The sequence below is a fragment of the Rhodnius prolixus genome, unplaced genomic scaffold, assembly GCF_049639745.1.
Source record: "Rhodnius prolixus isolate KJV_2025 unplaced genomic scaffold, Rpr scaffold_7, whole genome shotgun sequence".
NCBI lineage: Eukaryota > Metazoa > Arthropoda > Insecta > Hemiptera > Reduviidae > Rhodnius > Rhodnius prolixus.
This window is the reverse complement of record NW_027411582.1, coordinates 15377170-15390489: the sequence shown is the minus strand read 5'-3', so window position 1 is coordinate 15390489 and position 13320 is coordinate 15377170. Positions and strand designations below refer to the sequence as shown.

Sequence of the window (13320 nt, the reverse complement as noted above, 5' to 3'; positions counted from 1 at the left end):
TGCATTACGACCCGAGTCTAGGACAGTAATCCAGATAAGGTCTTGGGCCATTCTTAAATTTCTCCGCTAAGGAAATTATTTTTCTGAAAAAATTAACAATTTCTTGATAGAAAAGTTAAAAGTTCTTCCTATTCTTCGGACCAAAGATCCCGAAACTAATCTCTTGCAAAATGGCCATTTCAAACACATTATCAGCCCCGTCTGGATTGCCACTCTGCAATTTAGTTAGCAAATAACCCAGCGTACTCGAACACCAAGTTTTGATGGTAATCTGTAAACAAGTTAATTTCGTTTATAGCTCAAACTTACTTGATAAACAAGTTTGTAACGAATCCTTTTTGTGGAAAAGGATAATATGTCTTGAAAATGTTTTGACATACAACTGAAAAAAACTAGTAACCATTACAAGTCATGAACGATCTCTTCTGACATCTTATGTTTTGTCAAAAACAATAGGAATTTCAAAATTCTTAGTTCATTATTTTATAATATGGAGTTTATTAAAATGCTAAACCATTTTTAACTGCACGAATCTTAAGGTAACGTCGCGTTTAAGCTTAAACAAAATTCAGTAAGGTACTTTTAATGTGAAGAAATTTTAAAAAATATGTAGAGATGTCAGCAATCGTGCAAGCAGTAATGTCTTTCTCTTTTCCAACACATGGCCAAAGAATATAAATTCGTTTATTGTTAGATATTAAAAGGATGTTTCTTTATAAAAATTATTTCAACAATTTTAAACGTTTATATAAAAAAATAACACTCATTTCACAAATTATTTTACTGGGCACAATAGATCTTTTTGATTTTTAAAACACACTCACAACAAGTTTTTTAATTCTCTAGGCAGTAAACTAATTTATAGAATTTGAGAGCACGACAATAAAATAATAACTTTCAAAAACAGGTGTCTGCAATGCGACAAGAAGTGATGCGACAGACACTTAAGGGTACATTTAACAAATGTGAAAAAGACCAGTTAAGTAGTGGTGCCACTTCATAGATTGTTATTTATTGATAATATGAACCACTTCAAAAAAAATTAAATAGTATTTCACTAAAAAATATTTAATAAAATATAATACAGATTTTAAGTCACAAAATTAAAAGCCATTTTATTTACAATTGCTTATTTTTTAATTAATGTGGGTTAATTTTTTTTTATCTACGTTCCTTTATGTTTTTTCTTTTTTGCTTTATTAGGAAGTGGTCCTGGAGTTTTGAACAGGGCACTGGAAAAGAAAAAAAAAGTTGATTCACTAATTTTATTAAGTGTTTAAGAAATATTAAGTGCATAAGTGATATGATTTACTTACTGACACGTCGTGCAAATGGGGCTGAATTTACAAAACACTGGAATAAAAACAAATAATTTTTAAGCAAGTTGAAATAATTAAAAAAATAATTATTGTGCCACAACTGAATAATCAAGAATTTTTCCTTTATAAATGAAATACCTGATAAGCACACGGAACAAACATATCCCACATCAATCAGAGTTCTATGGCAGAAGCAAGCAGCTCTATAATCAACTTTAACCGGTGGTGGAAGTACAAGCTTCTTTCTTAAAGGAGGTTCCGGCAAGAATACCCACTAAAAGGATAGAAACAAATTATCCAAATTTAAGCATAAATACTTATTAATTCAAATCAATTATTATAAATTTCCATAGTAACAAAAATACAAAAAAATAATTTTGTAGACACAAAACATTCAAAGCTACAGCGTTAAAATTGCTAATGTGAATGTTAAGTGAGAATGCTAGATTGTAACGAATATATCCTTCCCACTTCTTAAAAGGAAGTAATTGTACAAAGATATATTAGTTTTTGTGCTTATAATATGGTAAAAATAAGTAATACCAATAAATATTGCAATAAACCATGAATTTGTGGTATTTTCAAGTATAATCCTCCAGTAATGTCACATCCTTGTTGAAGTAGTCCAAGATCATGTTCCATGCTTAGGACATCCACAATTATATTCTGAACAAAACACAATAATAAGTATAAAACAAATTGAGGAATAGTTACTTCAATAAACTTGCTTGAGCTTCGAGCAATAGTCATAAAGTGACTCTAAGTTTGGAGACTATGTTTATATATTTATTATGGTTATAATTATTACTTTGGTTGATCTTAACGGTTGAGATGAAATATTTCAATAGTCTATTTTGTACTTTCTCCAAAAATACATTTTAATTAGGGAGATTTATTTTTTATGATTCAAGAGAGAAATATTTATTTAAAAAATAGTGGAGACTGTCACATAAAATTGAATTTACCTCTTTGTGAGCTGTGAAGAAAACGTTCATATAATTCATATACTGAGATACACTTTCTCCACTTCCTGTAATAACTAGTATTCTTGAGTTCATCTTCATTGTAGGTGACTTTTCTCGAATCATTCTACAAATTAGTTACTTCTATTAATCTAGAGAAACAAAATCATAAATGAACTGCGAATACCAAAAATGAGAGTACTTCAAAAAATAAGTGCACCCCTATGTCAGAAAGTAAGGACTTAAGACCCCTTATGGGTCAGTGGAAGCAGTAAAGTACCTAGTTTTGTTCGCTTCATTTGTGAATTTTCATGAAATGACTTGGTTATTATCCAAAAAATAAAATTAAGTGTCAACATATAATGTATCATGCACATTATCAAAATTATGAACTTCATGAACTAACAACATAATTACAGTGTTCATTTCACTAATACTTGTAAAGAAGTAAAGCTAAAAAAGTTCTAATTACATTTCAAAATAAATTTAGCTTACAAGATTGATCTGATACCAAAGATTTATTTTATTTAAATCATTAATACAAAACTCGTACCTATGAATATAACACAATGCCATGGCGCAAGAACCGGCTAGGAGAGAATCACCTACTGTTGGCTCCGTCTTAAGTATAAAATTTTTAAGATTTGCTCTGACTGAACGTTCAACATGAGCCAGCAATTCGTATTGACCATCATTCTGACCCGTTGGCAAAACTTCATTATCTTTATCCGAAAATATGAACTCACTAAAGATAAAGAGAAAAAATATTCCAATTATCATTTTTAAAACAAAATTAGATTAAAAAGTGTTAATTAATAACTAAATTTACAGGAAGTATTACCTGGACCCAGAATGGCAAGCAATCAGTGCTAAATGATTGTCCGGCTTGAGAACAAGATGAGCATTACAAAAAGCAATAATAGATTCTAATATGTGTCTGTAGCCTTTGGTATCTGCATATATTGCTCGCTGGCTAGGATTTACATCTAACACTATCACAATAATGCTGCTTTCATCTTCTTCCGCTAATCATAGATACAATTTTTAAGCAGTTGATTACAAATAAAAATAAAAATTTAAATTTGCATATAGAAAAGTCCTTACAGGGCATTTTTTGTACTAATACTTCCATTTAGTACCACCACAAAACTAAATTTTCAAAGATTTCTATCACTCTTTGTAATAATTAGAGCAAAATAATAGAGCTTTACCTCCTAAAAATGAAGTCATCATTCTGGAACAATAAAATCTAGTATTTAAATGCTTGTTTACACATAAAAACTACCACCAACAAAAACATTTGAAATTCATGGTTAACCGCAATCACAGTCGCAAGCGGTAGTGTCCTTGACGTTTACATTTTACAACATAGGCTTTAAATTTGAACCTTCCTGGTTAAATCTTGTTAAGACCTTAATGGTGATCGATTATATTTTCCAATATTTCTAATTAGAACTTGGAAAATGCAATACCCAGAAAATTGAAGCTTTACTGTATTAAAAATAATGTAAAACCAAAATGTGGAATGAAATATTGGACCCATTAATTCAATCATTCATATGTTGTAAATACACAATAAATGTGAACTATGTACGTAAAAGTGAAGGTATTGTATCTGTATTGAAACATAAAATACTTTAATTTGATAAATTCATATTCAGAAGTAATGAAAAATTGGGAAATATATCTAGCTTTTAAATTTTCGATATATTGATTTCGAAAGATTATCGATGATGCTGAAATGTTTTCTCAACTAACCTCAAATATATAATGTTTTGTATCGTGCAAATGCAGTATCCGTAGTTTATGTTGTGATTGTATTTAATGCAAGTGGAAAATTTTGGGCAATCTGAAGTGTGTGTATTAATTGAGCTATGGTAAGTTTCAGCGTTTCTTTACTTGAATTATGTTTTAATGTGTAAAAATTTAAAGTAAAGCCGGAATCTAACGCCTTTGCCACGTGATTGCAGCCGCCTCTATTTGTGCTATTCGAGCATGCTGCTGGATATGGCCTTTTTAAAGTCAAAGAATTTGAAGAAGTTGGAATGCTCTTACCACAAGTTGAAAGTTCTGTACCTGACCTGAAGAGGTTCAATCAAGTTGTTGAAATAAAAGCATTTAATCCTTTTAAGACAGCGGCATCAGCTTTGGAGAATATAAATAACATATCCGAAGGTTCATTTTTTTTTTTGTAAAGTAAGAAAAAAAATATATACAAATATTTCATTATACTCATTGGGAAAAGTTTAGGTTTAATGACTGAAGAGTTGCAACTCTTTCTGGAAAAAAATGTACCGAAGGGTGGTAAAGGAAAATTAGGAGTTGGGGATCAGAAACTTGCTGCAACTATTTCGGATAGTTTAGGCTACAACTGCACATGGACTGGGGTGGTACCAGAAATAATTCGAGGTATTTGAAGATTAATTTGCATTATTATTTTAATGATGTTTGTAGTTTTTTTTTTTTTTTCAGCTAATAATTCAGCTTAGTTCGGAGTGAAATCTTTGTTGTAACCTCTTAGAATATCTATTATTTTTATTTCGAGAATATGAAATGTACCTAATCAAAAGTTATTTTTAACAAAAATAACAATAGTACTCATAACACATCCCATTAAATAATACATTAGTACATCCCTGACTAATCTGCACAAACAGGAAGCCAACAAACAAAAAAAAAAAAAGTTATTTTTTGTTTTTGTTTTTTTAGGTATAAGGCTTCACTTCTCAAAGTTAGTGAAAGGTCTGAGTAGTAAGTCATCATCAGTTGCTCAGCTTGGTTTGGGACATAGCTACTCACGAGCTAAAGTGAAGTTTAATGTAAACAGAGTGGATAACATGATTATCCAAAGTATAGCGCTTCTGGATCAACTGGAAAAAGATATTAATACTTTTTCTATGAGAATACGGTAATTTAATAGTTGACAGCTATAATTATAGTAGTCGTGGAAGCAGAATTTTTATATTTCGATTTTCTTGAACATCTTTTACTTTAAACTTATTAACAAATACTTCCATTTTTAGAGAATGGTACTCCTATCATTTTCCAGAATTATTTAAAATAATTCCAGAAAATTACTTATATGCCAAATGTGCTGCTTTCATTAAGAATAGAAAGGAATTCACTGAAGATAAAGTTGACGAATTAGAGCAATTAGTCATGGATAGAGGAAAAGCTGAAGCAATATATGAAGCATCTAAATCATCAATGGGTAAATGTTTTTATACAATCATTTAGAAAGAGATTTCTTTCAAGTTGAGACAAAATATCAGTACATACCTTACTTTCTAGAAAATAACTTAATTCGAAGATTCCACTGAAAAACACTTTTATTTAAAAACAAAAATTATTGTCACAGAATTCATTGATAAAAAGTGTTTCTCAAGTTGAACTTTTTTTTTGTAAGTTTTGGAAATTTATATTCTGAAACGACTAGATGCTAAAAAGAATCTAATTCTTCAAGAACGCTCTATGATTTTTCAAAATATATCATGATACATATAAATTAGAAGCAGGTTATTTTACTCTTCTTGACTGAAAAACTCAATATTATCCTAACGATACTTACTGTTATTTACTAATGACCGTTATGCTTCCTTCTTCTTTCATATTTTTAATTTCAGGAATGGAAATTGCTCTAGTTGATTTGATAAATATAGAAATGTTTGCCAAACGGGTGATTAGTTTGACTGAATATAAAACAGAACTGGCCGTTTATTTGCATAGTAAAATGGAAGGTAAGATTTTTAGTAAATAAAAATTCTCAATTATTACTTAAGAATTCATTGTCATTATTAAATTTCAATCTTGAAAATTTAGCCGTAGCTCCAAGTTTGGCAGTTTTGATTGGTGATCTAGTTGGTGCAAGACTTATTTCTCAGGCGGGATCTTTAACTAATTTAGCTAAATTTCCAGCATCCACTGTTCAAATTCTTGGCGCAGAGAAAGCATTATTCAGGTAAAGATAATCTTTATAATAGACAAGTAGAACAAATTATTGTTCCAAGTGAATAAAACTCATAGAATTTTTCTAATTACATTAATATAACCAAGTGAACCTCGGGGTTGGTCTAGTGGTCAAGAGTGTGGCTTGGTGTGCAGGAGATCGCCAGTTCGAATCCCGCTTATGGACAACTTTTTATTTGTTAGAAAAAAATTGTTTATAGTAAAGTATGAGCTTCCGCTCCCGTCCTTGACCCTAATTGGTAACTGGACGTTAAGCCCCGCCTGAAAAAAATAGGCGATTACTTTACCAAATGAACCATTTTTATTTATTTATTCTAGATTATAACATTTTCACAACTCGTAAAAAGAATTTTTCCAATAATTTAAAAATTCTTAATTTTCAAAATAGGTTAGTCGTATTGAAAGATTTCTCAGAGCCGCTTCCTAGGTTACTTTCTAGGCGCAAAAGAGGGTGCAGTAAAATGAGATTTCCTTAAAAGTGGCAGTCACATAATAAATACATGGCGTGCGATGTTGGATTTAGCCAACCCCTGACAAACTCTTCCTCGTCACTTACATATAGGCCACACATTTACAAGTACATCTTATAGATCCCTTATTCTGTAAGCTAGCAAATAAAATTAAGAGAACCACCGAATAGGTAATCAAGAACGTTAGCGTACCAATGGTAACACACCCCCAACATTTTGCAGGTAAACGAAGGACGTCCCAAAAATTGTGCTTAACTGTATTGGTTTTAGCGAACCTGCAGGCAAACTTTTTTTTCATTAACATCTATACACTCACGCACACAAACATTGTACAGTTTGATGACGTCATGAATAAACAGTGACATTAAATGAAGGCTAGATCTTTTAGCTAGATCAAGAAAAAAGATATTAATTTAAAGTTTATTACAGGGCTCTCAAGAAGAAAAGTACTAGTACACCAAAATATGGATTGTTATTCAACTCTTCCTATATTGCTAAAGCAGATGCCAGTAATAAGGGAAGAATTTCAAGATTTTTGGCTAATAAATGTTCATTAGCTTCAAGGATTGATTGTTTTTCAGGTAAGAAGGTAATTTCCTGAAAACTGGACAGGTTTTGTATGGTATTATGAGTGTATACTTGAACAGATGGGTCTTAGTTGGAGATCCTTCTAATAACTCGAATAAATTCACATTTGGTCACATTATTATAATACGCATATGCAACTAGTATACTGATTCTATAGAACGTCGTAGTATTTATTTTTGAGAAAATTCTAAAATTTATTGCTTACATCGTTACCTTCGGTTTACCTATTTCGACCCAAAACTTTTATATGGCAACTTTTGAAATGTGAACTATCAGCAATTTTTATTTTTTGAAATAAGATGAATAACATATACGCATCCACGGACCAATTTATTTACAAAAAAAGAGTTAAAATTTATTTGGGACATACATAAGTCTGGTCATAATATATTAGTACAAAATTTTGTATCAATTGTTAAAAAATGTCAATTGAAAATACGCTTTTTCGAACGTTTCTATAAAACTGAAATTACGAACTGTGATATGAATGAAATGTTGGGTGCTAGCTGATTTGTGTAGCTTTTGCCATTTAATCTATCCTTATACTTAACTTTTTAAACTGTAAACTGTTAAAGAGATTATTTAGGGCAGCCATCTTAGATGTTTGTGTTGGAATGAGGGTAGTTGGTTTTCCCTTTAAACTGCCTCTTTAGCGACATTTAATATAATCAGCGTACTGGTTATTATTCTACTAATAACATTAATTCACTTCCAGAATACCCATCAAGCATTTTTGGTGAGAAATTACGTCAGCAAGTGGATGACAGATTAAAATATTTAAAGACTGGTGAACTTCCGCCTAAAAATGTTGATGTTATGAAAGAAGCTGTAGTTGAATTCCAGGTAAATTAAATAATCAACCAATGATAGCATAATGCTTAATTAAATCAATATGGCTGTTAATTACTTGCTTACTGTGTTTATATAGACTCATATGAAGAAGGTAAACAAGAAAAAGAAGAAGAAGGATAAGAAAAGAAAATCTGAAAATGGTATTTATTTCTTTCATTGTAATCAAATTTAAAATTTAAATCTTTCGGTTAAATTAACTTACATTAAGTACTATCTTGGGTTATCGCGTGATTACGTGGAGATATTTGGCTCTCTGCAGCCAGAGATCATTCACAATCAAGAATATTGGGTAAGATTCTCTTCGTTACAGACAACACTTTCCATCACCGGACAATGCACTGTATGAAGCTTAAACAATTTCTAGACTTATTTTTTATTCTTTTTTTAGGTGACGTAACTGTTGATGGAAATGAAACTATCAATTTAGATGAAACGATTCAGGAAAACGGTGAACCGCCCCTTAAAAAGAAGAAAAATAAAAAGAAAAAATCAAAAGATATTACTGTGTTAGAAGAATAATTTTTTATTTTTGTAAATAATTTATATTTCTTAATTATTTGAGCATTAATGGTCATTAATGCAACGAGCAGTTTTTATATCTTACCTCATTGATAATTTAAATATGTAAAAGAAGTGTACAGAGATCAACATGGAAAGTTGTATATAAATTATAAACTAATGAAAATAAATAAAAAAAATGCCTAAGGTGCTCTAAAACTTGTTGGACTTTTGTTGATTCTAACCATCATCCCGATTGTTAATTCCTGGCAGCTTTAGCAGTTTTATCTATTTACAGCGATAATTAATCAGCTTAAATTTATTCTGGTTAGTGAAATCTACTTCTATACTAAATACTTGTTGGACTTTTGTTGATTCTAACCATCATCCCGATTGTTAATTCCTGGCAGCTTTATTTATTAACAGCGATGAATAATCAGCTTAAATTTATACTGGAAAGGAAATCTATAATTACCTAAGTATTTCTACATATTTACAGACTTTATTGGTAGATATCACCATGATGTAACTCAGACTATCGAGATGGATTACAGACTTTATTAGTATATATCACCATGGTGTAACTCAGACTATCGAGATGGGTTAATCTTTATCCGTAGCTAGTCGGTTGTTACACCTAAATTTTCACTACAATGAGGTGGGCCGTTCCCGGAGGTACTGCAATACCGGGTCAACCCGCGACAGAGGTGGAGCAAGCCCCTAGCACTCCGTCATTTTCCAAAAATCAGTTTAATCTTCTGGGCCTCCTATGGAAGCCGTACCAGAGATTAAGCTGATAAGAACAGATACTACACTTTGATCTTAGCCAAAAGGCCGAGAAGCGATACTGGCATGCTGTTCATGTGAACTTATCAAGTATGAATGGCTAACCGATCTAACGGGAGGGAAAACCAAAAAAATAATTAAAAATAAAACTGGAGAGGTTAACTACAGATGAAACGCCATTATACATCAAAGATAATATTACTAGGTTGGTAAAAATGGAAAAAATTCTTATAAATAATAAAAATTTAATGAAATACTTGTATTTATAAGCACGCTACTATAGAATTTTGAAAATTATACCTTCATTAAATTGTACTGTTTTCATATCCTCCTAATGAACTGATGTATCTAAGAAGTTTTATAATGCGTAAGATGCTTATTATTCATTGTTTTTAATTAAAAAAAGTATTTTAAAGTAAAAAATTATAGTTTCTTACGTCGCTAATAGATGGCGCTGTTGCACTATTACCGTGTCGAAGACGTGAATAGCGCTACTACCGTTATCATGTATTTTTAGGCTGTTTTATGGACATCGACATCAGTCGGGACACTAACAAGCTGCTAGATAGTTTAGACAATATTGTTATTTTTCTACAAAAGCCATTATTCAAATTATTATTCATTACTCAAAAGGGGTACATTTGTCTTTAGAAGTTAGACAGATTATAAACTAACAACTTACTCTGAATCACTGCATTCTATTGCTTGCATAATCTATTTATGAAGAAATCAGACATTCTATAATTCTTTTCTGAATAGTATAGGTTAAATTTATCATTCGTCGTGGCTTAGCTTATTGGCATCATGATTTCAACAATTACATAAGTTGGTGAAAATCTGGATTGGTCCGCACTGCTGATTATTAAGTTATTCAGCTAGACTCTTTTTCAAAATGACGGACTTAGTAATCAGTCTAAGTGCTGTCTTCTCTCATTGTAAACTTATTCATTTAATTTCCACTTAGGAATAGCTAACACTAATTCTGATGAAAAGGTTTTGAAATCATTTTGATTTTGCATTTTTTTTAGACGAATCTGTCATCTGTCTTCACCGATTACCTTATTTTTTTAGTGAGCGCCTTGTTGCAGTTTTTACTAAAGCTATTACCACAAATCCAAAATACCCCTTTAATGTGAATATTCTTTTCATGGGTTGTATGCTGTTTCGAAAATCACTTCAAATTACTTCTAAATTTGGCTGTAGGCTGGATAGATAGGAACGTGGGACACTCAATGGGTAGATCATATAATGATTTATCCACATCACTACCAAAATCAGTTCTAAATAAGGCAGAAAAAATCTGACTTAAATAAACGATTGACCAATAAATTTATTTAATTCATTTTTTACGATTATTTTAATTCATTCCTAATTTTTAAAAAGTTCGCACTTACCATTTCGCGAAGCTTCTAATTTGGCACATCTCGTTCTTTTATTCGCACTGCCTTTTAAACCTCTTACATTTCTTCAGGCTCCATTCTATTTCACTGTTAATGTTATTCACAATTTCCATCATTAAATCCATTTAATTATATTTTAGTTGGTGAAGAAATGAGGAAAATAAAGACATATGCTCTTTATATAATAAAGAAAAGTACGATTTGATTGCTTGACGACATTCACAATATTGAAGAACCATAAAAAAAAAGTATTATAGAATTAAAAGAATTGCTTTGTCTCGATTTATTAGAGAGCTGGAAGACCAAGAAAAATTTACTCGATTCATTGAAACGTGTCTGATTGGGAACTAAGTGGAAGTAGTAATGCGAGGGGCGACCTCCAGAGTTCAGGATAAACTGAGGCTGGATACAAGAATATGTAAAGCAGAATAATGCAAATAACACAAGATAAGGAAGACTCCTGCATGAGCTGAAAATAACCATTCCAAAGTTGGATGTGGCTGCTAGAGAATTAGGGGTGAAATGAATAGCGAAAAAACCAATTACATGGTTAAATTCCGCCTTTAGAGTACTATTTTAACATGTCAAAGAATTCAAAAAAATAAGTCAATTTTAAGATGATTAAAGAATAGACGAGAAAATTTCAACTGGTAATAGATATCTTTGGGGCAGCTCAGAACTAAATGTTTATCTTAAACAGTAGAGATAAAAATTTACCAAATAACTTGCAGTTAATCGTAACCTATGGTTCGGAAGCGCGGGTATAAACCAAAGTAGAACAATGGTTGGGTAAGTCAGATATATTGTATAAGTGTGAAGACAGGTGTTTGGACCTGTAACCGAGCCAGACGGCTATAAAGTCAGAACTTACCGCGAACTTGTAGAACTGTACCAGATATTGTAACTATAAAAGTATAGAAGTTTGCGATAGTAATGATTAGCTTGGTATTATAGATAATGAATAGGCAAAGGGGTAAGCCTCCAGCTATTAGGGTTAAGGGATATGTACAAAGATTTGGAAATCATTAGTCGGAAGAGATGGAAAATGTTGGTAAGTTTGAGCTACGATTGCATAAGTCACGTGCCCTTAAGTGTCCTTTTCCCGAAAGTGCGCTCATTTGGCGAATGATAAGCTGGAGCCACGGATAAGCTTAAGATTAACAAAAAAAAAACAACATGAAATCAAAGAATAAAGTACAATCTCTACATATTCAATCTTTTGGTTCATCACTAGGTTCGATATTCCAAGAAAGTTTTTAATTGATGTCTCCAAATTATTGAATTATTGCTGAAAATTTAACAGCAAAAAGAGTAAAGTAATCGCCTATTTTTTCAGGCAGGGCTTAACGTCCAACTACCAATTAGGTGTTGTGGACGGAGGCGACTAGCAAACATACTTTACTATAAATTTCTTTTATTAACCATTAAATAAAATCCAAGGCCTAAGACCGGGAATCGAACCCAGTACCACAATACATATTAATGATTTGTAAGAAAAAAGGTGGAAGGTGTGGGGGAAGCTGGGACTTTGATGGTAAAAAGATAGAAATTGTAAACAATTACAAGTACTTGGGGGTTCATCTTACTCCTACTTTATCCCTTAACTATCACTTGAAAGAAAAGCTCTCTTCGGGAAACTCGGGATTAACTGTACTTGGCAGAATGTGTTTTGTAACAGTAAGGTACCTCTTTCCTCCAAGGTGAAGGTATTCAATGCAGTATCGAGGACTGTCATGTGTTATGCTGCTCAAGTTTGGGGGTATAATAGGTACGAACAAGTGGAAAAACTACAAAGATTCTTTTTTAAAAAATTATTTGCGCTTCCAAGCAATGCGCCAAATTACATTTTAAATTTGGAACTGAAGATTTCCAGTATGTACTTGTATACTTTGAAACTTCATTTAAATTATGTAACAAAGGTCTTAAAATTGCCTAATTGCAGACTGCCACGAATTGTTGCGACAGAAGTAATTAAAAGAAATTTATACTGGTGTCAAATTTGGAAAAATTTGTGTAATCAATATAATATTAATACAGAGGCAGATGGTGACACTATAGTGACAGTTTGGGAATCCACTATAGGTGAACTAATTGGTAACATAAACCGGGAAGAAAGAGCTAATGCGGAGGTAAATGCAAGGCAAGGTGTTTCGCATGGATTATACCCCTTGTTAGATTATAATCGTTCTAGTTATATAGATTGTTGGCCATTAAATGAGGTTAAGCTAATATTGAAGGCTCGGTGTGAGCTGTTAAATTTAAATTATAGACCATTTAGGCCAGAAGAATGTCAGCTTTGTTCTCTCTGTAACTGCAGGGAAATAGAAAATGTAAAGCACTTGATCGCTATTTGTCCCATATTGAAGCCATATAGATATAGATATTTTAATAAATATTCCTTATCAGAAAATGAGCTGCTAAACCTTCTGAACGGCCAAAACTGGACTGCCTTAGTCGGATTTTTGAAAGAGGCATTATA

At 31.6% G+C, this 13320-nt stretch overlaps 2 protein-coding genes and 1 non-coding gene across 4 annotated transcripts; 1 reads left to right on the top strand and 2 right to left on the bottom strand.

Moving 5' to 3' along the window:
- Positions 1-722: 722 nt before the first annotated feature.
- Tfb4 (transcription factor B4) lies at positions 723-3801 on the bottom strand. Of its 2 annotated transcripts, none has more exons than XM_074114252.1 (8): positions 3386-3801; positions 3123-3306; positions 2835-3026; positions 2285-2408; positions 1863-1985; positions 1458-1593; positions 1317-1353; positions 723-1232 (listed from the first exon to the last, which is right to left on the bottom strand). In XM_074114252.1, exons 1-8 carry the CDS (start codon positions 3411-3413, stop codon positions 1166-1168), a joined length of 891 nt encoding a protein of 296 aa, XP_073970353.1. In that variant the 5' UTR covers positions 3414-3801; the 3' UTR covers positions 723-1165. The 2 variants fall into 2 exon arrangements, with proteins under 2 accessions (XP_073970353.1, XP_073970354.1); XM_074114253.1 differs by having other exon boundaries at positions 3493-3801.
- Positions 3802-3957: 156 nt separating this feature from the next.
- Positions 3958-8874, top strand: Nop56 (Nop56 ribonucleoprotein). The gene is made up of 11 exons (XM_074114248.1): positions 3958-4158; positions 4252-4456; positions 4532-4690; positions 4991-5189; positions 5305-5492; positions 5905-6018; positions 6101-6239; positions 7147-7298; positions 8021-8148; positions 8234-8297; positions 8546-8874. Exons 1-11 carry the CDS (start codon positions 4156-4158, stop codon positions 8674-8676), a joined length of 1482 nt encoding a protein of 493 aa, XP_073970349.1. The 5' UTR covers positions 3958-4155; the 3' UTR covers positions 8677-8874.
- A 434-nt stretch (positions 8875-9308) lies between these two features.
- LOC141447644 (U2 spliceosomal RNA) lies at positions 9309-9501 on the bottom strand. The gene has a single exon (XR_012454497.1). It is a non-coding gene; the product is annotated as a U2 spliceosomal RNA (small nuclear RNA).
- Between the last annotated feature and the right edge of the window lie 3819 nt (positions 9502-13320).

Coding starts and splice junctions, on each gene's coding strand:
- Tfb4 (XM_074114252.1), bottom strand. CDS start 3,413: ATGGAAGTATTAGTACAAAAAATGCCCT. Junction 1,354..1,457: donor TTGTTCCGTGTGCTTATCAG/GTATTTCATTTA, acceptor TTTTTATTCCAG/TGTTTTGTAAATTCAGCCCC. Junction 1,233..1,316: donor CCCATTTGCACGACGTGTCA/GTAAGTAAATCA, acceptor TTTCTTTTCCAG/TGCCCTGTTCAAAACTCCAG.
- Nop56 (XM_074114248.1), top strand. Junction 6,240..7,146: donor GCAGAGAAAGCATTATTCAG/GTAAAGATAATC, acceptor AGTTTATTACAG/GGCTCTCAAGAAGAAAAGTA. Junction 8,149..8,233: donor AAGCTGTAGTTGAATTCCAG/GTAAATTAAATA, acceptor GTGTTTATATAG/ACTCATATGAAGAAGGTAAA.